Raw genomic sequence first — 27,447 nt, 5'->3', positions numbered from 1 at the left:
CTTGATTTATAACCTAGAGAAAAATCTTACACTGAGAGTCTTTAAAAATACATATTTGGCACTTTCATTTTATTTTACTAATTATGAGAGTCTCAGATAGGGGGACAGTAAGGAGGGAGAGTTAATTTCTTTGGAAATTAAAATGCTTTAAAAAGCGAACTAAAATTGTATATCAATGAGGCTTGCAGACACTCTCACACAGCAAGCATTATAAGACAAAAGCCTTTGGGCAATAAAGCAAGAGCTATTTGATGGCAACTGAGCAAAAAAAAGAAACTACAAGTATTCATCTTCTTTGTATCAAGAAATAACATATGCCAAAGAATATGAAAGAGTAGAATAGAGGCCAAATCCCCACACTCCTTGGGGCTAACGAAGCAGGGGAAGTTTCTGTTTTCTTGGACATGAAGACCTCCACAATGACAGCCTGTTGCTCACCTGTGGGAGAACCTAACCGTCCGGAGACCAACGCCTTCTGTGAAGAGGCAGATTACCACACAGAGCACCAAAAAGACTCCTTCACAGTTTCACAACTGCAATAGAGCGTGAGCATCTACCAAACAGAAGCCAGTGTCATGCCGTACCAGCAGACGTGCTGTTCTTTAGAAAATGCAAATCCTACAGAGTGGCAGGGATCCCGTCCGCTCTGGTAAAGAGTGTGGCACTGATAAAAAAAGACATGATTCAGAGAGAAGTGTGTGATAAGGTACAACCAAGCACAACCGACCCAGTAAATACAAAAGCCTCAAGGGATTTAAACATTATTCTAAATATTCTGAAGTAATCTCCTTTTCCAGCAATCCCCTCAAATGCATAATAATTATTTCCGATTTCAGAACATACTAGCTAGGTAACAAACATTAAAATAAAACATTTGCCCAGTAAGAATGCCAGATATTAGTTTGTTTTATTGCATGACGTTTGCATATGAAAAAATGTTATTGACAACTGTAAGGCATCATGCAATGATCAATAAGCTGATTATGAACTGTACAGTTAAGTGGACATATAATCTAAAATTTAAAAACTAGTTCCAAAAAAGTACATAAAAAATTTAACATGATGAGCTTTTAAATATGGTTTATATTTGTAATTTCATGTTAAAAAGTGCTTCAAGTGTACTGCTGGAAATTTACTCTTTATAAATGGCGCTGGGGGTAATGTCAGATTACAAACTGTAAAAACGAATTATTTTTATGGAATTAGAAAGCTAACATTGTCATAGTCAAACTTCTTTGAATCAGTTTTTGATTCTCACTCAAATTAAGTTGATATAATATTAATAATCTAAAAAACATCTGTTTTCTAACCAACAAAAGTCTATTGAATTCAAGTTATGCATGTTGAGTGATTAAATCTCTGAGTAGGCCTGAATGGCGAGACCTGGAGTTGACGGGGGTGGAGGTTAATCGATGTACTGCGCCATCCAGCGGAAGCCTTCTCCGTAACCTTGCCTTTTGAGCACACTGCACATGAAAACTTCTAAGGGCCGGGCATTCAGTTCTTTCAAAGACACACTGCCCTAGAAGGAAAGACAGACATCATGTTGGGTGGCTCCCTTAAGAAATACGGGCTCCCACCCCCACCAGGTGAAATTGCAACTTAGCTCAGAACAAAGGGTGGTTGTGATAAAGCCAAGACTTTTTGGCACCCCAAACCCCTTAACACACAAAATAGCTCCTGTTTACTTTTTTAACACAAGATGTCCACTTAGGGGGAAAGAGGTAAGCTTGCGAAGCACACAGAAATACAAGCTTTAATTTAGAAAAATCTTTAAGTCATCCAAACTGGCTTCACTACAATTAAAACCTTTTTCTGTGTAGGTTTATAAGGCAATTCCTAAAATGACTGGAGCAGACTTACTGGAAAAGAAACCAGAAGTACACACACACACACACACACACACACACACACACACACACACACACACACACGCACGCACTCACACGCACGCACGCACACACATGCACACACAGACCAAATTGTGACTCAGCGGTCAAGTGCTTGCCTTGCATGTGTGAGGTCCTGTGTTTGATTACTGGCACTCACCCTCAACCCCCAAATAAAACCCACAACACCCAAAGTCTACATTATTGAATGTATCTGACATGAAAATTTTACAGGTAGACCATGGTTCCTTTTTCTTCCCTCCCCAAACTGTGCCCCCGGGGTCTCAGGGCAGCTCCCCGATGTGGGGTGGATAGTTTAGTGCAGTGATATAGAGCAGCTGGGGTGGGCAGAACTGTGGGCCAACAGAGCTTCACCCAGAAGGGCATAGGGGCCCATGTGGTGTTGGGGAGCAAAGTTGGGGCTTCATGCATGCCACACACACGCTCCATCTACCTGGTCCCTATTCACTTTATTTTTTTCTTTTTGGGTCACACCCGGTGATGCATAGGGGTTACTCCTGGCTCTGCACTCAGGAATGACTCCTGGCGGTGCTCAGGGGACCATATGGGATGCTGGGAATCGAACCCAGGTCGTGCAAGGCAAATGCTACCCGCTGTGCTATTGCTCCAACCCCTTACTCACTTTCTTTTACTGTTGACATGGGAATTTGCAATACTAAGCTGCTGTACCCAAACATGTCTTCATTAAAAGTGAATGTTGGGGGCTGGAGCACCGCGGGTAGGGTGTTTGCCTTGCACGCCGCCGACCCGGGTTCGACGATTCCCAGCATCCCATATGGTCCCCCTGAGCACCACCAGGAGTAATTCCTGAGTGCAGAGCCAGGAGTAACCCCTGTACATTGCCGGGTGTGACCCAAAAAGTAGAAAAAAAAAAGTTTATGTTAAAGCTATTTAAGGGCCAGGGATATTCAAAGGGCTAAAGCACAGGCTTTGCATGTGGGAGGTCTGAGTTTTATCTCTGCTACCTGCACGGTCCCCCAAACACATCAAGTATGGCCCCAAAACAAAATCAAAAAAGCTTAGTTATAAACTGTATGTTTATATAATTTTAAAACACCCTAAACCAAAATTTACATTTTTTTTTTTGGGGGGGGGGTCACACCCAGCAATGCTCAGGGTTTACAGTGGGTAGAACATTTGCCTTCCACGTGGCCAACCCAAGTTTGATCCCTGGGACCCCATATGGTCCTTTGAGCACCTCCAAAAACAATTCCTGAGTGTAGAGCCAGGAGTAACTCCTGAGCACTGCCAGATGTAACCCAAAAATAAAACAAGACCCTTAGGATTAGAGTGATAGCACAGTAGTTGCCTTGTACATAGCTGACCTGGGTTCAATCCCAAGCACCTGCTATGGTCCTGAGTGCAGAACCAGAAGTAAGCCCTGAGCACTACTGGGTGTGCCCCCACACCCACACCAAAAGTGGAAGTTTTTCTTTAAGAAAAGAGCAGACTTCTGTAGTCAAAAAGACATTTGTGGGGCCAGGGCGATAATACAGCAGGGAGGGCGTTTGTCTTGCATGTGGCCAAACCGGGTTCGATCCCCAGCATCCCATATGGTCCCTGAGCACTGCTAAGAGTAATTCCTGAGTACTGTAGGGCCAGGAGTACCCTTGAGCATCACCGGGTGTGACCCGAAAGGGAAAAATAAATTGTTTGTGGGCTGAAGCAATAGCACAGCGGGTAGGGCATTTGCCTTGCACGCGGCCGACCCGGGTTCAATTCCTAGCATCCCATATGGTCCCCTGAGCACCACCAGGAGTAATTCCTGAGTGAGAGCCAGGAGTAATCCCTGTGCATTGCCGGGTGTGACCCAAAAAGCAAAACAAAAAAAAAAAAAAAAAAAGAAAAAAAAATTGTTTGGGACCAGAAAGATAGTACAGTAGGGAGAGTGCTATGACACCCACTATGGTCCCTTAAGCAGAAAGCTAGGAATAAGCCCTGAGTTTATCAGATATGGTTCAAAATAAACCAAAAACTCACTTGTTCTGTTGAATGAAATATAACTTGTCAAAAAAGTTGTTTTCTGGGGGCCAAGAGATAGTCCAGTGGGTAAGGTAACTGCTTCACATGTGCCAGACACAGGTTCGATCGCTGGCACCCCTATATAGTTCCCTGAGCCCTGCTGGGAGTAATCCCTTAGTGCAGAGCCAGGAGCAAGCTATGAGCAGGGGAAAAAAACGTTGTTTACTTACTTTTCCTGTTGTCTGACCATATAAACCAAACATCTCTCGTAACCTCTCTTCGCTAATGGCTTCAGGTCTGTCAATTTTATTCCCAAGAATCAGGATAGGCACGTTAGCAATGGTTTCATCTGTCATTAGTGACTGAAAACAAAAGACAAGCTGTTGGTGGGAAAATCACCTAAAAGCCTTATTTTGACAACCTACGAAATGTGCATCAATTCCCTACAGCATCATATCAGTTTCGCAAATTTTCTTTGGTAAATTTAGATATTTTAAAGTGATGTCAGTGAAACCCTAAGCTCAGTTCTCTCTGGGCTTCTGCAAATGCTCACTCTTATTTACCAGTGAGGTTCGACAACTGAAGCAACACCTGAGAGTTGGGCAGACCTGATTTCCTTTCAGATTCCTCTCCTGAGCGGTGAGATCTTAGAGAAATAAGCCTCACTGAGGCACACAGAGCATTCACAATAGTCGGACTGCCTTGTGGAAAAGACAGCACATTCTATTTCCAGGTTCTGAACAACTCCCAAAGAAATTGTGGTAATTAGATTTACCACATTCTAAAGAGCAAGCTGGTCCTGGGATATAGGAAATATCCCGGTAGGGCACATCCAAAGAGCAAATCCCTCCAGGTTTCAGGAAGGGAGTCTGTGCGAGCGCCTGTCAGAAGCTCTCCTGAGCCCAGGCTGCTCCTCCATATCCTGAGGAGCGTGATCACTGAGCTCCACAAATTGTCATGTCAAGGCAGAAGAGCTGCAGTCGGATGCCCACACCTCCTGTGTATTTCCTGAGGATTATGGGTGGGACTGAATTATGTGTAGTTTCAACTTACATCAAGTTCTTCTTTTGATTCTAGCAGCCTTTCATGGTCTGCACAATCCACCAGAAATACAATACCGTTGATAGCAGGAAGGTAGTTTTTCCACACTCTTCGAGCTACAAACAGAAGTTAGATTTTATTTACTGATCAGATGGTGGGGAACCACTGCTCTGCCAACTGCTATTTGTACACCTGGAACTTCATTCATGAGCCATTCAATATACGGAGAGCCACCTTGGGCAGCTGACAAAAAGCATAAGCATCAGCCTGTCAGGGGCCAGACTTCATGTCACGGGCCTTATATGGCTCTCTCCTGGTTTAATGGAAGAATCCAGTAAGACTGTCTTATCCAATGAGATACCCTTCAGCTGCTGCTTCATTAGATAGTCAAGTGAAATTTTATTATGTGTTGCCGAGTCCTTTTCAGAATACCAAAAAAGAAATTGTAGCTTGATTTGTGGGGAAAATGAAATACTTTATATTTGCTGCCAATAAAGAGTGATACACATTAATTCCACTAAAGGACCTAAAAACAATATAAAGGACTTTTTTCTTTTCTTGTAGCAAAGAAAATAAAATTCACACATGCCAGACAAGTGTTCTTTTGGAAGTTTGTGTTTGTTTTGGACCACACCCGGCTATGGTCAAGGGCATCTCAGGATTTGGGGTATAGGGATAGAACCTGGGTTGTCCATATGCAAGGCAAGCACCCTCCCTGCTTTGTTATCTCTTTGGCCTCATGAATCTTCATTTTAGAAATTTCTAGAGTGCCAGGTTTTGGTTTTTTGTGTATGTAGAGTTTTGCTTTGGTTTTCTGAGATACAGCGAGCCCTAGGCTTGGGGAACTGTGTGCTGGGGCTCATGCCTGTGCCTCCTGCATGCACAGCATCCCTCAGCTTGTTGCTCTCTTTCTGGCCCCTAGATTACCAGTTGTCTTTCTCTGTCAGTGGATTGTTTAGTCAGTAATGGAAGGAAATCAGTACCAAGCATAGGCCTGTCAATAATATAAAAGCAAACTGATCTACTCATAACAGAAATGAAGGTCTATGACATCATTAGGGTAATTATTTTTGACGTGTGGGCAGTGGGCAATATCCAGTGGTGCTTATTGACTACTCCTGGAGCTGCTCAGGGATTGCTCCCGGTGGTGCTCGGGGAACCACGAGGAAGAGATGGAATGAAGATTCCCACATGGAAACTTCCTCACACAAAACGTGTGTATTAGTCCTTTGAGTTATCGCCTCATGCCCAAAAAAGTAGTTTCCTATGTGACATTTCCCCCACCCAGAGGAACAAACAGTTCTGGGGATTCTTCAGAACAAAGTAAGTTTTCTCTGATGTAAGCTTTGTTTTGGTGGGTATACCCGATTGTGCTCAGGATTTACTCCTGGTTCTTTGCTCAGGGATCACTCCTGGAGAGACTTGGGGGACCCTAAGTGGTGCTGGGGATCTAACCCACACATGCAAGACAAGTGCCTTAGTTGCTCTACTATCTCTCTAGCCTTCTGATTTGAGTTTTCTGAACTACAGAGAAACGGTCTTAAAGTCCAGTAAGTTCTAATTCTGTTTTCCCCAAATTAATTGATGTATGTTTCAGTGATTATTATTACACTATATATAAACATATGTCTCAGCTGTGCTTTTACTAGCCACTACTAGCTAAAATCTTTTATTTTTATTTTATTTTTTTGCTTTTTGGGTCACACCCGGCAATGCACAGGGGTTACCACTGGCTCATTACTCCTGGTGGTGCTCAGGGAACCATATGGGATGCTGGGAATCGAACCCAGGTCAGCCACGTGCAAGGCAAACGCCCTACCCACTGTGCTATTGCTCCAGCCCCTAGCTAAAATCTTTTCAACTATTTGTTACACATTCATTTTGGAGTATTCATCCAATAAGTTAGGACTTATTATGTGTTAGGTATTGCCAAGTCCTTTGGGGATATACAGAGGGACCAGAATTTCAGTCCCAGAAAGGTTTCTTTTTATTTTGGGGTTTCATCCAGCGGGTGCTCAGGGCTTACTTTTGGCTCTGCACTCAGGAATCACTCCTGGTAATGCTCCATGGACCATATGGGTGCCAGGGATTAGGTGTTAGGTCATATTTTAATTTTTTAATATGTCTGCCACATATAAAGCAAGAGTCCTACCCACTGTACGATCATCCGGCCAAGCCTCAGAAGGTCATACTCATGTGCACAATGTGTATGTAGTTGAGAGAAGCCCCAGATGGAGTGTCATTCTGAGCAGAAGTACAGAAACACGAGACCACCAAGAATCCGGTTCAATTATAGAATGAGATGGGAGAATAGTGGGAGACAGAGAAGAACAGCAAACTGGGATCAGAGCATAAAAGAATGCCAGGTCAATGAACTTGGCCTTTATTTTGTGGCAGTAACTTAGCTACTGGCAGCAAGTCTCTTGCCCGAGCGCCTGGCTGTCTTCCCTGGGGCCCCTCGGAGGGGATGGGCTCCAGGTTCCTTCCCCGCCCCAAGCAGAGCTCCTGGCGGCCGAAGACCTCCAGAACCTAGCCATAGCCATGCTCAAGGCCCCTCTCCACACATTCAGACGAGCCTCATGCATGAAGGTACCAGCAGAGGAACTCAGGTGTGTGGGACCCGGGGCTGAGACCTCCGAGCCTGCTTGGATCGGGACTGGGCCTCCTCCGCCCAGATTTCCCATTTCCCAGTAGCTAGGGGGTCACACCCAGGGACTGCCCCCAGTGCGGTGTAATCCCATCCACAGCCAGCATCCAGAGACTTAAAAGCAAGCTCCCCGAAGTGCGCCCGCGCAATATCTTATAGCCTACTTCTCCTCAGGGAGAACCTGGCAAACTACCTGGAGTTTCCTGCCCACATGGGAGAACCTCACAAGGTCCCCATTGTGTATTACTATGCCAAAACCAGTAACAAGCTGGATCTCATTCTCCTGACCCTGAAAGAGCCTCCAATGCAGCATCGTTGGGAAGGACGAATATAGAGAGGCTTCTAAAATCTCAGGGCTAGGAGGAATGGAGATGTTACTGAGACCGCTCAAGAAATTCGACAATCAACGGGATGATGATGATGATGATGATGATGACGAATCTAGCTACTGAAGATTTTTAATATGGGGCAGTAACATTTAACAAGTAAGCAGTAGGCTGGAGCGATAAAGAGGGAAGGGTGTTTGTCTTGCATGCAGCTGAGTCATGTTCAATCCCCGGCATCCCATATGGTCCCCTGAGCACTGCCAGGAGTGATTCCTGAATGCAGAGCCAGGAGTTAACCCCTGAGCATCATAAGGTGTGACCCCAAAAGCCTAAATAAATAAATAAACAAACAAGTGAGCAGTGAATCAGTAAGAGAACAGAGGCTAAATTGTACTCGGCTTTACTACCAAAAGTGATTCTGAGGGGCTGTAGTGATAGTACAGTGGGTAGGGTGTTTGCATTGTGCGTGGCCGACCCAGGTTCGATTCCTAGCATCCCATATGGTCCCCTGAGCAGCGCCAGGACTAATTCCTGAGCGTGAAGTCTGGTGTAACTCCTGAGCATCACTGGGTGTGACCCAAAAAGGGAAAAAAAAAATCTGAAATATTAACCAAGAATACCACAGAAAGCACCTTTTTGCTTTGAATAATTTCTCTTTGAGTAATAAATCCTAACTTTAAGTCTATTCTAGTCTGCCTTGATTATAGTGAGATTTCATGCACTGGAACACAATGGTCATATTTTTATTGTTTAAATACAAGCAACCGGAGGGTTGGGGCTGGGGACATTGGAGCATTGGTGGTGGGAAATGCACTCTGGTGAAAGGAGGGTGCTGGAACATTGTATGACTGAAAACTAATCATGAACAACTCTGTAGCTGTGTATCTCACTGATTCCATTTAAAAAATTAATTAAAAATAAATACAAGCAATTAACAGCAAGAGAGTCTTACCTTGAACATGTCCACCCAGATCAAAAGTTGTAAAGGTCATGCCAGCAATGGTTAGCTCTTCCGAAGCTAAATAACACAACAAAATATTTTTATAACAATAAATAAAAAGTACACTCATGGTATATAGTCTGACTTACTCTAATAGCTAGTAAGAATCAAATATTTAAGGAACAAAGTTCATTCTTTGTTATTGGATTATTCCATATTGACAATATAACCCAGGTAAATAATTCTAGTTTGCATTACCTACCATATATCTAACACGTTTTTATTTTGCCTATTAAAATTATCTATAAACTTATTTGCTACAAATTCAATGGGCTACTCTAGTCTAATACTTTATCATGTAATTCATCTGAAATGATATAAAAATGTTTTTCCTGTGATAAAGTTTAAAGGATTTGTTTCTCTTTTCTTGGGAATTACAGTTCAGTAATTGGGCTAGCTATTGCCAATATCTGAAAATAGCTGCAGGAAATAATTTTTTTGAGTTTCTAATCATTTACAAAAGGGGAATAATTTCAAACTGTTACTCCCTTATGAACGAGCAGATGTCCTCTGCAGTTACAATGAAAGGTTCAGTGTAATTGTTAACTCTTCAATAGCACTCAGGTTAAAAAATATCCTGCAAAGGACTAGAGTTGGAGCTCAGTGAGAAAACACATGCTTTGCAGTCCTGGGTTTGATCCCATTATTGCAGCAAAATTAACAAACATGTCGGTAGATTGCCAAATTGAAGAAAATAGTATAATTTGTGTACAAAATCATTATAGGAAAAAGATAATGCTCAGAAATGGTTAGCAAACTACCTTTGGTTACAATGCCCAAACACTCACTGACTTATAAAAGAAATTCAAATCTGCTTAAAATAAAGACACTGTTAACCACCCTAGGAAGTCTCCTCTTGGCACTTCTCAGTCAATGCCTGCTCCACGTCCAGAACTCCCACTTTCTCTCATGGGAATTCTATCGGCACGTTAGTTTTGCCTATTCCACAATATGATATGATACCATATAATGGCTATATATATGTGTATATATATTAATTATGCAATAGTATTTAGCTGTAGTTTATTCCTCTTTCTTGTTGAGTAGAATTCCGCTGTTTATTCATTCTTTTTTGGATGGATATCCAAAAAAGCCATTTTTGGCTACTACAGATAAAGTAGTATAAACATAATTGTATAAGGATTCTGATGAACGTGTTTTCATTTCTTCTGGATAATTACCTAGAACTGGAGTTATAGATCATAGGACAGATTTTTGTCCCCATCTATGTTATTAACTGTAGAATATAATAGAAATGAGTGTAAACTGAAGGCACATTTGTGCCACTGGTCTACTCCTAGTATTGAAAACAAGGTTTGACAAAATGTAGATGCTCATAAATATTTAATAAAAGGAGAGCAACATCAAAAAATTAAAGCATGACTTACACCTACTATAAGACCACTCTGTAATCTTCCATTTCTGCTGTTTTTGCAGACAATTTTATATACTCAATTTCACCATGATCACTCTTTAACAGTACTGTTCCGGTATCACTCTTATTTGCCAATCCCTACTCTTTTCTTCTAATATAAAAAGAGATTTATCAAGTTTATGAAATCTTCCTTTTCTACTTTCACTAACAATTTTAGATAATAGTAATAACATGAATAGATAAAAATAGTACTTTATTTTATCTTTTCACTTTTTTTAATATTCACCAAACCAAAGAATTATCCTATGATCTATTTTTTGGTCTAATTCTTGACTTTATACTCATTATGTATACTCATTATGATTTTATACTCACTATACACACTCCTTTTTCATGTGAATTTACTTGCCTGTAAACTTCTTGTCTACGTGATTCATAGTTTTTCCAACAACTGACATAAGGTTACAGGTAATTGTAAGTTAAATTTCTGTTTCTAATAACTGTCACTTGAACATCTTTCTCAAACAACATATATTACATAACTGCGTAAAGGATGATTATGTATTAAGTCATTTGTATAGTCATTATCAAATGTCTTTCAGGTGGATCTTAAAGCACAGTAAATTATTTTTGTGTTTGTTTTGAAACTATCTTTATATATTTCAGTATATATTCTATTTTTGTGAATAATTCTATGGTCTTCATTATATTTTGTTTAAGTTGTTAGGGGGAAAAATAGCTAATCATCATTAAGCAGCAAAGTACAAAACAATGTTTGTCCATGGAATTAAATGACTAAAATTGGGGCACTGGAGAGATAGTATGGAGGCCAGGGCACTTGCCTTCCAACGTGTTGCTAGCCTGGTTTGACCTCCACAATTGCATCCCCCAGTGGCTTATGGTCCCCCTCAAACCTCTCACCAGCACCGCCAAAAGTGGCCCCTAGGTTCATTCAGGTGTGGCCTCCCAAAAAGTGCAAAAAAAATTTTTTTTTTTTAAGTTCAGGTTATATAGGGCTGGAGAGTTAGTACAGTGGGTAGGGCATTTGTACATGACAAATCCGGGTCCTAGGTTCAATCCCCCACATCCCACATGGTTCCCAGAGCACCAGAAGTAATGCCTGAATGCAGAGCCAGGAATACTCACTGAGCAACACTTGGTGTGTGACCCAAAAGCAAACAAGTAAAAAAACCTTTAGGTCAAAAAAAAAAAAAAAAAAACACAAGAAACCCTTTAGGTCAAGTAAACAAATTAATGGTGAATGGTTAACTTTTTACAACCAAAGCAGCATCTGCCTGGACAGAACCTTTCTAATTCTTTGAGCTGGAGAAGGAAGTACTAATAAAAATGAGTAGATGGCCTTGCTTCAGAGACCTAGAAATAAATCTCAAAAGAGATCAAAAGCCGAAATTAAACTCGGATCCACACATGGCTGACCAGACTGGAGTAAAACAGAGGGGATCGGTTGGCCTGGGGCCCGCCCAAGCAGAGCCCCTAGATCCAAAATTGCCACAATCCAAAATTGCCGCCATACCTCCGGTCTGACTCCACTGTCTCAGGAAGAACCTCACCAAGATATGGTATGAAAATTCGGGTATGCAGGTTTTGTGAATGAAATCTCCACGCTTTCTCAGGGTTGGGATGGGCTACCTCCCCCCACCTCCTTGTACTTCTGGAAGTCTTAGCAGTCATATCCATACCTCAAATTGGCCACCCAATTAAGAAGCTACTTCAGCCTTACCATCCTGATAAAAACACTGAATGCCCTGAACAAACACCATGACCTCTTGGCACCTGTACTGTAAACCATAATGCACAAAAGGAAAGGAAGGAAAGTGCCTCCCATAGAGGGAGGCTGGGGGTGGGGGGTGGAGTGTTGGGGAATGGTGGTAGGGAAACAGGGGACACTGGTGATGGGAAATGTACACTGGTGGAGGGATGGGTGCTGGATCACTGTATGACTGAAACCCAACTATGAACAGTTTTGTAATGGTCTATCTTATGGATACTCAAAAAAATTTTTTTAAAAAAAGAGTAATGTGGAGTTCATGTCCAATTCAATCAGCATTATCAGTGGCTGAATAAAAAGCAGTACTCCTACATTAAAAAAATAGTAGAGCACTGAGGAGTGGCTCAAGTGGCAGAGGCAAAAAATGAGACCCTGGGTCCAATCTTTAACAGTGAAAACCCCTTCCTTCCTACACAGCTAAGAGTGATCCTGCCAGGGGCTGGAGCAATAGCACAGCAGGTAGGGCTTTTGCTGTGCATGTGGCCGACCCAGGTTCGATTCACAGCATCCCATATGGTCCCCTGAGCACAGCCAGGAGTAACCCCTGTGCATCGCCAGGTGTGACCCAACCCCCCGCTAAAAAAAGTGGTCCTGACAATCACAACTATAAACCCCGCCCCCCCCCACCACCAAATGCATTCGTAGGGCTGAGAATATGGCTTGGCATAGAGAATATGTCTGACATGGTCAAATTCTGGGTTTGACCCCACTGCAAAAAAAGTTATATATTGGGGCCTCAAGAGGTAATACCGTGAGTAAGGTGCTTACTTTGCCAGTGGCTGACCTGAATTCAATCTCCAGCACCCTATACAGTCCCCTAGGCACCACTAGGAGTGCTTCTGAGTGCAGAGCCAGGAGTAACCACTGAGAATCACCAGATGTTCCCCCCAGCCCACCAAAAGAGACTATATATTATCAGATATCTATCAAGATATAGATCTATTACCTGTGAGCTGGACCACCTATTATTTTAGTATTTTGATACATTATATGGAAGAACATACTTACTAGGATGTAATGTTGGAACATGCTGTCCAAGTCTGTCATCTTTTAGCATGTGTAGCAATGTTGTTTTTCCTGCATTATCCAATCCAAGAAATACCAATTTACCAGTTTTCTTATATAACCCTGCAGAGTAAAATATGATTAGTCAAAATATCTGATAGATTATTCAAATAAAGTGGGGGAAGTGTTTTTGGGTTGCACCCAGGAGTGACCCTAGGGCTGAACCACTTAGCCACTGCAGCTGTATGCAAGGCAAGGGCCCTACCTTCTGTACCATCTCTCTGGCCCAGTCTTTTGGATTTTAATATCTTATAAATTTACCAGAATTAACTTGGATTTTGAAGGGCAATTTAAAATTTATTCTTATTTTGTATCTTAAATCATAATAAAAACAGGGCTGCAGCAATAGAGTTCATTCAAGTTCGGAGTTTGTTAAAGTATTTGCCCTGCATCCCACCAATCCCAGTTGGAATTGCCGCACCACATATGCTCCCCTGAGTACCTCCAGGGGTCACATCTGAGTGAGGTCCCTGAACACTTGGTGTGGCCGAAACCCCCAGGCCCCTCAAAAATAGAAATAAACTTTGCCCCAATCAATATAAGGTGTATGTTACCTAAGCTTATCTGCAATGCCAAATTGCTAATTGTTTAAAAATTAATGACATAATATACATCATTAAGTCATATTTTCACTGCCCTACAATTTCCCTGTGCTCTCCCAATTTACCCTCTCCACTTCAACCACATACCCAGCAGCAAACACTAATTTAATCTTTTTTCCCATTCTCGTATTTTTGCATTCCCAGAATATCACGAAGTTGAATTCATATAGTATATCACCTTTTCAGATTGGGTCTTTTTTAATAATAGGCACTTGAAAAAAATTTAAAATACTAAGCACTTGGGGTTCCTTAGTGTCTTTTCATGACTTGGTAGATCATTTAGTTTTTCAGTGCTAAATAATATTCTATTGTCTAGAAGCACCACAGTTAATCTATTCATCTGTTGAAGACCATCTCGACTGCTTTCAAATTTTAGCAATTATGAATGAAGCTGCTACAAACAATGGTGTATAGATCTTTGGTTAGATGTTTTTCAACTACTCTGGGGAAATACTACGGAATATGATGCTGGATTGTACAATAAGACTGTTTAGTACTATTTTAAAAATAGCAAATGGAGTGTGGGTAGCGGAGTGATAGAATAGCAGATAGGGTGTTTGCCTTGTATGTGGCTGTCCTGATTCAATCCGTGGTTCCCCATATGGTCCCCTGAGCCCACCAGGAGTGATCCCTGAGTAAAGTCAGGAGTAAGCCCTGAGCACTTCTGAATATGGCCCCAAAACAAAACAACAACAAAAATAGCAAATTGAGTCAGGTGTGCATGCTTTGTGGAGGGGCATGGAATGTGTACTGCCAGCTGCCAGGTTCCACCCCTGGCATCATACTGTTTCTGAATAATATGCTGGGAGCAGCCCCTGAACACTGCCGGGTGAGATCTAAAAATAAGACCCAAATCCAATTGTCTTCCAAAGTAATTCTACCATCTTACAGTCTTAATAGTAATGTATGTGAATGCTTGTCACTCCACATCCTCAAAGCATATGTGTGAGACTATTAATAGGCTATATAATATATACATACACACACACACACACACACGAATAGGTTTGAAACAAGTACTTCTATAAAAATAGGACTAAATGAGATAACAACAAAGAACAAAGTGCCGAATTTACCTAAAAATTGTAGCACACTGCTGAAACCACTGTAAATCCAGTCAAATATGAAGGACATATCCAAATCTTACAGGGTCTGGAATAAAAAAGTGTTTTGAATTTAGTAATCATCATTAAACAACTTTGAGTAAATAATCCTATGGACAATCTTACACAGATTTAAACACTCTTTTCCAGGGTGAGCTAACTTGATCTATATGGATGCATTTAAAACCAAAATGCCATTAAATTATACCAAGTAGATGGGACTGTACAGTGGGTAGGGCGCTTGCTTTACATGCATCTGACCTGGGTTTGATCCCTGGCACCCTGGGTGGTCCTCCAAGCCTGCCAGGGGTGATCCCTGAGCACAGAGCCAAGAGTAAGACTTGTGCATTTAGAGTGTGACCCCCAAAAAAGAAAAATACCAAGTAGAGACCCATCTTTTCCTATCAAAGTAGCATACATGAAAAATAATTATGAAAGTCAGGTCTAGAAAAGATTAGGGGAAAGAGGAAATGTTAGTGGCAGTAAAAACATGTATCTGCTAGCATCTGAATGAAGATTTTTTTTTTTTTTGCTTTTTGGGTCACACCTGGCGATGCACAGGGGTTACTCCTGGCTCTGCACTCAGGAATTACCCCTGGCGGTGCTCAGGGGACCATATGGGATGCTGGGATTCGAACCCGGGTTGGCCGCGTGCAAGGCAAACGCCCTACCCGCTGTGCTATCACTCCAGCCCCTGAATGAAGAATTTTACTTTTTAAAAAATCCCTGGCTTCCCTTCAAGCCCATGTTCACCCTGAACATGTCTCCCACTTGCTTGTTTCTGCCTCTTGTTTGATGGCTCTTTCAGAGCTCCTGTTCTCTCTTCTTTCCTTTTCCCTATTTCTTTTCCTCTCTCCTCTCATATTTTTCTAAATTTGTTCAATAAAAGCTACCCTGTTCCACTAAGAAATAAACACAAATCCTAAATATAGGAAAGATATACATATAAAAACATTATCAAAGTATACTTAGGCCAGAGAGATAGTATAGAAGGGGTTAAGGAACTTGCCTTGCAAATGACAAGGGTTCAGTACCCAGTACTGCATGGTCCCCAGGCACTGCCTGGAGTGACTCCAAAGCACACAGCCAGGAGTAGTTCCCCAAGCACTACTGGATATGGCGCCAATTCCCCAACTCAAAGAAGTGTCATGTGTTGGCTGGGGCCAGAGAGAGTACAGCAGTGTAGGGCTCGAGCCTTGCATGCAACTGTCTTGAACTTGATCCTTAGCACCTCATACGGTCCCCTGAGCCCACCAGGAGTAAGCCCTGAGCATTGCCAGGTGTGTACAAAAAGCTAAAAACAACAACAAAATATCAGAGGACTGAGGAGGTAACTCAACGTACTTAGCGTTATACTCTGAATGCAGGAGACCCAGGTTTGATCCCTGGCATGTAAGGTCCCCCTGAGTACTGCCGGGAGTGACCTGCAAGCACCACCAGGTATATGGCCAAACAAAAACCTTAAAAAATTAAGTTAAATAGCCTGGAGAGATAGAACAGTGGGTAAGGCATTCGTCTTGCTTGTGGCCAACCAGAGTTTGATCTCTGACACCCCTTTTGTCCCCTAAGTTCTGTCTGGTGTGAAATCTAAGCACAGAACCCGGAGTAAGCCCTGAGTATCACAAGAACAAAAAATGACTTAAGCTAAATGCATACATGGCCTACAGAGTATTTACCAAACCCTTCTTGGAATTAAGAGGAAGAGAAAGAAGGAAATTCATGGATATTAAGTTCCCAAATCTGACTATACCTATGTAGCAAAAAAGCCTATATAATAGATGGGAAATGTATAAATTTGTTCCTTTTACATTTTTACAATTTTAGTTATTAGTAAATTTTTCTTTAGTAAATATTTTAAAAAACCCATTCCCTAAACCACAAGAGAAACTGTAGCGTATAGGGGCTGGAAATTCAGGACACTTTCTTTGCACGCAGACAACCTGGGTTTGATCCCCAGTACCATATATGATCCCCCAAGCACTGTCAGGAGTGAAGGAATGATCTCTGAACACAGAGCCAGAGTAAACCCTGAACACCACCGTGTGTGGCCCGTACCCCGCCCTCACTCCCCCTACCAAAGTGTAAAGTATAGAGTCATATGTCAGGGCTGGAGCAATAGTACAGTGGGTAAAGTGAATGCCTTATACAGGCCAACCCTGGTTTGATCACCAGCACCACATCTGGTCACCCAAGCACTAACAGGAGTGATCCCTGAGCAAAGAGCTTAGAGTAAACCCTGAGCACTGCCATGTGTGGCCCAAAAACAAATTTAAAAAGTTATTTGTCACTTAATGGACATCTGGAGCAATAAATGATCCAAATGCAACAATGGACTTTATAGGCTAGCATTTCTCAACCAGTGAGCTATATCTACACCCCCCCCCCCCCATCTCCCAGAGGCCCCTAGGATACTCCCAGCGGGGCAGAGGAAGGAAACAAGGTTGGAAGGGGGCCACAGTTGGGAAAAGGTTAAGAAACACTTGGTGAGACCCTAAGGTATCAGGTTGGAAGCTATCCAACCTAGGTCCATGTAGTAACATTCTCTGGCATTCTACAATGATGACACTGAATTGCTTCCTGATGCATTCAGAATGAATCCTTGGTATTTAGTGACATGAGTATAGTTCAGTTCAGCATTTACATGACTTGTGTTTAATAAAGGGGGATAAACCCTCTTGAGAAAAGAAAGGCCATATATACAGGAATAATTTTGGGGGTACTTTTTCAAATAAAGTTATTTTCTAGAGCTGAACAAAACCCAAACCCAGGTGCTGGAGAGCTAGTACAGGATTAAGGCACTTTCCTTGCATGTGGCCAACCCTAGTTCAATTCTCATCTGGGACAACAAACAGCCCACTGGGCACCGCTGGGTTTGGCTAAATCTCCCACGCCTCCCAATTAACACAGGGAGGTTAGAGAGACAGTTCAAGAGACTCAGTGCCTGCTTTTCACGCAGAAGACCTTGGGTTTGATCCCTAGAACCAGAAAAAAAAATGTGAGCAGTAATTTGGCTTGTTTTTTTTGTTCTTTCAAGCCCATGTTCTCTCTTGTAATCACTTTACCTCTCCTATCTCTAAGTTTCTTTCAATTAACTTTTGCTTCACACACACACACACACACAGTGAACAGTATATTATCTAGGATACTAACAGCTTACACTATAGTTTCAAGACATACAGACACAAATAACAATATTTCCCATATTCTAAATTATAAGCTACGAGGGGATTAAAAAAAGAACATAAAAACAATACAAGTAATGCATTAGGAAGAGGTATGGCATGCTCACAAATGCATTTTACGCTTAAACAAACAAATAAACAAAAAACCAGTCCTGCTTGTCTCGACATCCAAAGTCTAAGTTCCATAGTTCTAGAGAGGCAACCAGGAGCAGTGAAGGAATGGGCTCTGGGATGATAATTTGGCCTGAATCACGATGATTTCAGAGTTAGCCAAAAAATAATAAAGAGCATTCCTCTGTGGAGGTGTGCAGCTGGATTCAACGAAAGGGATAACTGGGGTTGGAGAAACAGGACAGTGGGTAAGGTGCCTGCTTTGCACATGTCCCCTCTAGGTTTGATCTCCCCAAGACCCACTGGCCTGGAGCCAGGAGTAAGTCCTGAGCACCTACGGGACTCAAGAACAAACAATAACAACAAAGGTATTGTTATGTGAAGGAATGGGGATGAGGCACTGTAAACCGAGAAATAAAATCACAGGAGCTAATTATCTGAGGCAGGAGCCAGAATGGTAAGACAAATCTGAGACTACCTTCAGGTATTTGGTTTTCATGATATACAGATATAAATAATACTAAGTAAGCCTTCCAATTTCATAAAACAAAATCCAAGCAAAATATAGAAGTAATGATTTTGAAGCCCTATAGCATTACGGTCTAGAGCAGAAGTGTCTAAACTTATTTGGCCTACTACCCTTCTGTGTGCTTTTGGTTTTTTTGCGGGGTGGTGGTGGTGGTGGGGGCTGTCACACCCAGTGGTGCTCAGGGCTTACTCCTGGTGGGGTTTGAAGAACCAAAGGCAGCGCTGGATACTGAACCTGGGTGGGCCGTGTGTGTAAGGCAAGTGCCCTGTGTTGCTGTCAAACACACAGAACAAAAACAAAAAAAACAAACACTTTACCCCCACCCCTCGACGACAAACAATCTCAGTGGAATTATAATAACATTTGCATTTCCTTTTACATTTGGGTTCTGTTTTAGGTGGACAAAGAGCCAGCACCATGACCAGGGAGTGCAACCTCTGGCAAGTTTGTGGGTGAGCACCACAGAGACTCCTGGCAAGCACCATGCTCAACTACAGGTTTCAAGTAACAGTGCTAGCTCAGTGGATAGAGCAATAGCTCAACATGTGTTGCAAGTGGGAGGCATGGGTTCGATCCCCAGGACCACTTGATCCCAAGCACAGAGTTGGGAGTACCCACAGCACAGGAGCCAAATATGACCCATCAAGAGACAAACAAGGGGCTGGAGCGATAGCACAGCGGGTAGGGCGTTTGCCTTGCACGTGGCCAACCCGGGTTCGAGTCCCAGCATCCCATATGGTCCTCTGAGCACTGTCAGGAGTAATTCCTGAGTGCAGAGCCAGGAGTAACCCCTGTGCATTGCCGGTTGTGACCCAAAAAGGGAAAAAAAAAAAAATGGAGTTTGAGTTCAGGTGAGCACATGCAAGGATTGCAACAAAAGGAGGGCAGAGCTTGCTGCGTGCCGTGGCTGAATATGTGAGTGGCCTGACTCTGACCCCAGGGAACACCATGGCCAGGAGTGTGCGCAACTTCCAGTCACAATACCACAACAACACAGGGAAAGGGGAGGAGTAGAATTTTTGAAGGGAAAAAGGAACCAATGAATGGCAAGTGGAATTTGACAAAGAAGCAGCCACATCTAAAAGACAGTTGCAAAAATGTCAAGACTGGTTTGGTGACAGGAGGTTTAATTGTTTCTTTTTGGACTTGGGGCCATAACTGTTAATGCTCAGGGGTTACTCCTGGCTCTGCACTCAGAAATTATATACGGATGACCAGGATCGATCCAGGGTCGACCTATACAGTGCACGGGTTGACCTACACAGTCCACTCTCTCTAGCCTCAGAGATAATTTGTCCAAGAACAGGAAAGAGCAATACAGAAAAGTCTCTAGTCAGTACTTAGAACAGCAGAGCCAATCTGAGGATGTGACTTAGCGGTAGAGCACATACCCCACCTGGGTGAGGCCCTAGGTTCAATCTTAGGCACATGAATAAGTACATACGTAGTTTAAATGTGCCATAGAAGCAGTTAATAGTACCTGGTGCTCTTATTACTGACAAGTGAATGGGACAGGATTTTAATAGATACAGGCAATAAGAGAAGATGATTCCTCTTTTCAAAACTTTCTGAAAATGGAAGATATTCTTAAAAAAGGGACAGGTTGATAAGCAGAAGAGAAGGGATGAGTGCAAAGGGAAAGATCAGAAAAAGAGAAGGAAGGAATTGACTCCAAGGGTCAAAGTCTCCAGAGGAGTCTGAGTGGAGGACATCTCTCCCTCTACGTTCAGAGGAGGGCCAGGAAATGTTTAGTGGAGGTGGCAGGGCCTGATTCCAAATAGCGTGCAAGCAGAGAAGTTCTGAGAAGCAGAGTAAAAGGCAGAATAGTAGGCCTGAGAGAGAATTCAATGGTGGAAGCACCTGCCTTGCACACAGCTGACCCCGGTTCTACATATAGTTCCTTAAGCCTAAGCACAGCTGGGTGTGCACACACCCCACCTCCATCACCCCCAAAAAGTACAGAAGCAGAATAACAGAGCCTGGAGGTGGAGAGCAGGGGTTCAGCATCTTCCTTGCAAACACGTGGTCCTGAGTTTAAGTGGCTGTCTCCCAAGAGCCAGGGCAGCCTCGCTGTCTGAACCCACTATCTGTGATCCTGGGCTTGGCAAGTGATCTCTGGTTGCCATAGCTGTGTGTAAGCACCAAAAATGCACGCAGCAAAACTAAAAAGGTATGCATACATCATGGCCAGAAAGCCAGTGTGTGAGCTCAACAGCCAGCCCCAAAGAGCATCAAGACTTGTATAATTTAACTAAGAGAGCCAGCCCTAGCGAGCATTACCATTAGGAGTGCAAACATTAGTGAGCACTGCAACTGAGTATGTGAGCACCACAGCTGAAAACTAATATACACATATATGCCATAGCCAGGCATGTGTGCAAAGCTATCAAAACATGGGAAGGAGGAATACAATTTTAATAAAAATAAAATACTGATGGAAAGATAGAGCAGCAGGTAGGGTTGTGTCAGAGAGGTAGTACAGTACAGAGCCAAAAGTACGCCCTGAGCAATGCAGTTTTGGGTGGGTCCTCAAAACAACAACCATAAAAACAAAAAAAGAACTTCAGGCTGAGTAGATAAAGTATAGATAGAGTGGGATTAAAACACACACACACACACACCAAAAAAAACTGGGAAAATAGGGGCCTGAGTGATAGTATAGCTTATAGGGTGTTTACCTTGCATGTGGCCATGGTTCAATTCCCACCACCCTGAGCCCACCAGGAATGATCCCTGAGCATAGCCAGGTGCGACCCCAAAACAAAAACAAACAAACAAAAAAAACCCTGGGGAAATAGGGAAGAGATCTTTGGTAGAAAAGGAGCTACAGATGGGGCTGGAGTGATAGCACAATAGGTAGGGCGTTTGCCTTGTACGCGGCTGACCGGGGTTGGGTTTGATTCCCAGCATCCCATATGGTCCCCTGAGCACCGCCAGGAGTAATTCCTGAGTGCAGAGCCAGGAGTAACCCCTGAGCATTGCTGGCTGTGACCCAAAAAAAGAAAAGGAGCTACAGATGCAGTAAAATGTGCCAGAGCAGTGAATAGTGGGCCAGACGGTGCCAGCAAAATGTAGAAGAATGTGGGAACTCAAAAATACAAAAGATGGTGCATATGCTGCCTGAGCCCATGTACTGCTTGTGCCTGCGTGGCTGAGCACATGTGTCGCCCGCATCTCCCCTCTTGAGATGTGTACTTTCATACTTTTGTGTCTAAAGCTCGGTTATGTGTAGGGGCTTCCTCCACCCTTGGAGAAGCCCGCGTTCTCCCTTGAATGCGTTATTCTTACTATTTCTCTCTCCCACTTATCCCTTCCTCCCTCCCTCAGAAACGTCTGAATAAAATCTATTTATTTCAAAAAAAAAAAAAATACAGAAGATGAGGCCAGAGAAATAGCTCAATAGGCTGAGCACGGACTTTGTATATTGACGGTCCAGGTTCATGCCCAGAAACCCACATCCTCCAAGCAAAGCTGGGTCTGTCTCCCCCAAAAATAGTCAAGCATCAGTGGAGGCAAACTCTTTAGGCCTGGCTTTGAGGCGGAAAGCTGAAGAGAACTGGAGGTAGCAGCTAGCACACACTGCACACCACAGTGTACGGAGGGCATGGGGGCCGGAGAGAGGGGAAACACTGAGACCATTACAGTTTCACAAAGTTGTATATTCTAAGAATCTTAAGACAAGCTACTAGTTGTTAGACATTTTAACGTAAAGGTAAAAATACCCAAGCTTAGAATATGTTATTTAGCCACAAACAGATACCTGAGCCCTGAAAATAGGTTACACAACACCATGGACACCCTATTAAGGCATGTGAAGAGCCAAAGGTCAAGAACAAGAAACCTATACACGTCAGCAGATTTATTTATTGCATGAACACCAAGCAGGAAAAGTCCAAATGCAGATCTGCAGATTAGAAAAGTGATCTCTCAAGTAATGTGAAAATCAGTGCAAAGGGTATAATGGAACAAGACCTCTCAGATTACACGTAATTCTTAAAGCCCTGTCCCACTTATAGGAGATGTTCAGAAAGGCAAAACTTTAGTAAGTTAGTGATTGACAGGGGTGGAGTAGGAGAATCTGGGAGAATTGCTCATGAGAACTGGGGGTTTATTTTTTTGGGCAATATGTTCTGGAATTAGTTGCAAAATATTGCAATCATAATAAAAATGCTAAATCATAAATTTTATAGGAGCAATGTGATAAGCAAATTATTGTTCAATAAAGCTATTGTTAAAAAATTAGAGGTAAAACTGAAAAAAATTGACATATTTACCATGAGCTTATATGTAATCAAGCAGAACTATTTAGGTATGACCATTGAAAAAGTCACCCAGAGGGGGCTGGAGTGATAGCACAGCGGGTAGGGCGTTTGCCTTGCATGTGGCCGACCCGGGTTCGATTCCCAGCATCCCATACGGTCCCCTGAGCACCGCCAGGGGTAATTCCTGAGTGCAGAGCCAGGAGTGACCCAAAAAGCAAAAAAAGAAAAAAAGAAAAAAAAGAAAAAGTACACCCAGAGACCAGAGCAATACAGCAGGTAGGGCCTTGTCTTACAAGCAGCCAACCTGGGTTTGAATCCTTGGCACCCCATTGGGTCCCCTGAGCCCCACCAGGAATAGTTCCTGAGCATGCTGGATGTGGCCCAAAAACAAGAAACAAAACAAACCACATATATATGCCAAAAGATTAGTAGCTAAATTAGGAATTAAGTATCTCTCTCTCAAATTCCATTAGTACTATTAATAGAAAACCAAACTGCTTGGCCATGTTTTATAGAATTTCAACAAGGTCCTGTGCTATACTAAGGACAGACAGTTACAAAGTTGAATGCTTCAAGACAATGCTGCTTTCTTTAGAGATATTCTCCCCTAACATTGTTAGATTTTCTTTCCATAGCCTTCTAGGTTTTGAAACAGTGACACAAACTAAAGAAAATATTATGTACTAAATCCAGAGCAATAGCATAAGAACTTTCCTTTGGTCTGTTATCAACAAAAAGAATAAACTGGTGATTGGGGAGTTGCACTGAAGAGACTGTACAGTGGGGTGGGCGTTACCCACTTGCCTTACATTCTGCTGATCGAGGTTGGATCCAGCACCCCATATGGTGCCGCCTCACTATGAGTGATCCGTGAACAAAGAGACAGATGGAAGTACTGAGTTCTGCTCTGTGTGGCCCAAAAATTTAAAAAAAAAAAAAATTCAAGTTTCATTCAAGGGAAGGGAAAGACAAAACAAATAATCACAAAAACAGCTGTTTCAGGGGCTGGAGTAATAGTACAGGTAGGTAGGTGGGGCTCCAGCATCCCATAATGTACCCCAAGCCCTGCCAAGAGTAACCCCTGAGAATCGCTGGGTGTTTTTTGGGGGAGAATTGCTGTTTCATTACTGAGTTTGCATATAATGAATTAAGGGACAAAATAGACATAAGCCACACCAAAGCCAATCCTCAAAATACTTTTGAAACTGTTCTAAAAGTCACACACAAAGCTTTTCCATACTGTGACTTTAAAATTATTTGCTTGGTAATGTTCTGCTGAGAAATAATTTCAATGAGTCTTGTCAAGAGTATTTAAAAGATAAGAGTGGAGGGAAAAAATGAATCATTGAGTTGTAAGCTTCAAATGACTAGGCAGTGATTTTCAGTTATAATATCCCAATCTTTTGTTTCAATTCCTGCTTTAAGTACAAGGTTATAATGTTCCTTATTTCACTTATATCGACAATGCTGCTCTAAAATTTCTAAAATGAAGGCGACACCTTCCTTTTCTGCAAACTAAGAAAATGCCAGTGAACTAAAATTTCAAATAACTTTGGTAATAAATCCAAGTCCAGCAAAATATTAGATATACACATTGTTTTGATATATCAGCAATACGAATCGACAAATTACAAATTCCCTGCATCTGTAAACCAGAGGCAGGTGATACTCCCGTGTTCCTTAGGTGGGCTGCTGTACGCACATTAAGACAGTTCAGAAATGCTCCTTTCCCGTCTTCTCGCCTTGACTTCGCGGCAACTTACTGCCAAATGGTATTTCGTTTAGTTCTGGAGCTACCACAGGCGATGCTAAGGGCTGACTCCTGGCCCCTACTCTGGAGACCATGTGGGTGGGCTGCCGGGGGTCGAACCCGGGGCTGCCACGTCCAGGCACTCGCCCTCCCGGCTATACTACGGCTTTGGCACGCCAACTGGTTACTTTTAACCCTGTTGGAGTTAAACAGCCTTCGGAGTGAAAACACGTGGTTAAAACAAATCTGAACGTGCAAGCACTGTTCTGGGCTCATCTTTTCGGGTGGAAATGACTCCCTCGGAAATACTCCCCAATTCCCGTCGAGTTTGGTTCTCCGGTATGTTTTTTATTTTAGCTCCTACCAACACAAGAAAATCTGAGAACGGTTTGTACATCATCACAGTTTCTCCCAATGGGGCATCCCCCCCGCGCAGTCAACCGGGAGTCGGGCTCCGGCGAAACGCTCGGCAGCGCGCAAGGACGCTCCGCGGGGCCCGCGAGGCCGACAGGGAGCGTCCGGGGCCGTCGGGGCCCGCCGGCGCCCGCACTCCCGAGCCCGGGCACCGGCGGCCGCGGCCCGCCGGCAGCTCCGCGTCCCCTCGGCCTCCTCCAGAAATGCCCCTTCGCCTGCCCGCGCGGCTGTCACGCCCCGGGGGATCCCCGGAGCGGACACCGCGACCCAGGACGGGCGCCCGTCCCCGCCCGCGCCGCCCGCGCCCGGGAGGAAACCGGGAGCGCCTCCGCGGGCGAACCGGGCCGCCGGCGTGCCGGGCGCGGGGGCAGCCACTCACCTGCCACAGGCGAGAACGCAAAGCGCAGCTCGGCGTCGGCGCCACAGCCCCGGAGACACGACCACAAAGCGCGATGGCTGCCGCGGCCCGACTCTCAGCGGCTCCTTCCGGGCAGGCGGTGCCGCAGCCCCGACGGTCCGCGCGCCTCGGCGCCGCGCGACACAGTTCCGCCTCCCCACTGTTCCGCCCCGGAGGTTTTTTTTTTTTTTTTTTTCCAAGTGCCCGCTGTCCTGGTCTTCCGGACCCCAGCTTCCCAGGCTCGCCCAAGGTGTTTTAGGGACTCCCGGGCTTAGGCAGAGGAGGGAACGGCTGTCCCTAATTTGGAGACATTATGTGGCGACACGTTTTCTGAAAAACAATATTGGGAGACCTGGCGGTAAGCAGAGAGATGAAGCGCCTGTATGAGACCCCGGGTTGATTCCCAGCCCCACAAAACAAAAAGAGTAAAAAACATCTCAAAGTACACTACAAAAGGTAAAAATGTGTCAGATCAAGTGTTGGGTGCTGGGTATTGGACTTTAAGTAAGTCTTGATTGTGAACTACCTTACTAATGAATTTATTATCTGACTAAAGAGTGACTGTTCTGGTTTTGGTCTGGGGCCACACTCGGTGTGCTCAGGGCATACTTCCTGGCGGTGCGCTCAGGACCACTCCTGGTGGGATCGGGGTCGGCTTCATGCAAGGCAAGCGCCCTTCTGCGGTATTGTCCCTTCAGACCCCCAAACATTATCTTTCTTAAACCTGTTTCATTTAAATTTTTATTTGAACCACATTCTAAGGCAAAAACATGCAAAGAGAAAAATCATTTAGTAATAAAAATGCCCAAGTAGTAGTTTTTCAGTGGGATCTGACAAGACGCTAGTGATCTTCACACAGCAACAACTGTGCCATCTCACAGGTAATTCCCTAGAGCTGTGGCATGTTGCTTCTCCAATGTCTCTTCTTGGGGTTGTATTTTATTTTATTACCATCTTCTATCCAAATTCCACTGTGGAATGAACAATCCTGCCTTTCTTTTCTTTTATTTATTTTTTGCTTTTTGGGTCACACCAGCGATGCACAGGGGTTACTTCTGGTTCATGCACTCAGGAATTATTCCTGGTGGTGCCCAGGGGACCATATGGGATGCTGGGAATCGAACCCAGGTTGGCTGCATGCAAGGCAAATGCCCTACCTGCTGTGCTACCACTCCAGCTCCCATCCTGCTTTTATTTCTTTGCCAGGATTCTGAAAGTGTTGTGAGAAGACTTGGGGAGGAAGTCAGCTGCACATAGTGGAAGAAGGTAGCCAGAGAGAAGCACTCAGTAGTCTTAAGTTGGTATAGTCAGATGCTTTCTGACTCAGGTCCAAATGTGACAACAGTGTTTAGATTGCTTTTGGGGCTGGAGCGGTTGTACTTGTAGGTAGTGTGTTTGCCTTGTATGCAGCCAATCCACATTTGATTCCCAGAACCCCAAAGGTCCCCCAGATCTGCCAGGAGTAATCCTTGAACACAGAGGAAGAATCAGCCCTGAACACTACTGGATGTGGCCCAGAAAACAAACAAAAAACCCATCAAGTTTGTTTTCAATGGAGCAGACATGGATAGGTTACAAACTAAGCCTATAACTGGCTTTGCTGGATCTCCCTCTCTTGCTTCTTCTGTCTCAGGAAATGCCTTATTCTGTGCATGTTCTCAATTTCTCCTGCCTTTTGTTTTGTTTTGGGGCCACACCTGGCAGTGCTCAGAATTTCCTCCTGGTTCTGTGCTCAGGGATCACTTCTAATAGTGCTCAGGGGATTATATGCAGTGTTGGGAATCAAACTGAGTTAGACCAAGGCAGAGCCTTAACTCTACTATCTATTCCTCTGGGTCAGTTGTCCATTTTTAAAACCAGAGCCACTCCTCCAGGGCTCTCCTCCCCATCCAGCTTGCTCCTATACTCAGTTGAGGGCTCAGCACAGATCTCTTTTTGAAATCTCCCCGCAAACATGGTAGAGGCCTTTCTTACCAATTTCA

At 43.6% G+C, this 27,447-nt stretch overlaps 1 protein-coding gene across 1 annotated transcript; it reads right to left on the bottom strand.

The window, feature by feature from the left end:
• Positions 1 to 888: 888 nt before the first annotated feature.
• SAR1B (secretion associated Ras related GTPase 1B) lies at positions 889 to 25,585 on the bottom strand. Its single transcript, XM_004609869.2, has 7 exons — positions 25,448 to 25,585; positions 14,794 to 14,869; positions 13,059 to 13,178; positions 8,839 to 8,904; positions 4,926 to 5,029; positions 4,103 to 4,234; positions 889 to 1,522 (listed from the first exon to the last, which is right to left on the bottom strand). The coding sequence occupies exons 2-7, from the start codon at positions 14,849 to 14,851 to the stop codon at positions 1,406 to 1,408; spliced, it is 597 nt and encodes a 198-aa protein (XP_004609926.1). The 5' UTR covers positions 14,852 to 14,869; positions 25,448 to 25,585; the 3' UTR covers positions 889 to 1,405.
• Positions 25,586 to 27,447: the final 1,862 nt, after the last annotated feature.

The sequence above is a fragment of the Sorex araneus genome, chromosome 6, assembly GCF_027595985.1.
Source record: "Sorex araneus isolate mSorAra2 chromosome 6, mSorAra2.pri, whole genome shotgun sequence".
In the NCBI taxonomy this organism is placed as follows: Eukaryota; Metazoa; Chordata; class Mammalia; order Eulipotyphla; family Soricidae; genus Sorex; species Sorex araneus.
Note: the sequence above shows the minus strand (reverse complement) of the source record. Positions and strands in the feature narration are given on the sequence as shown.

Bases quoted from the DNA above. Each gene is read 5' to 3' on its own strand.
- SAR1B (XM_004609869.2), bottom strand. From the start codon at position 14,851: ATGTCCTTCATATTTGACTGGATTTACAGTGGTTTCAGCAGTGTGCTA. The intron at 8,905-13,058 runs GTAAGTATGTTC...TGTGTTATTTAG, and splicing joins TGTTCCAACATTACATCCTA to CTTCGGAAGAGCTAACCATT. The intron at 4,235-4,925 runs GTAAGTTGAAAC...TTTTGTTTTCAG, and splicing joins AATCAAAAGAAGAACTTGAT to TCACTAATGACAGATGAAAC.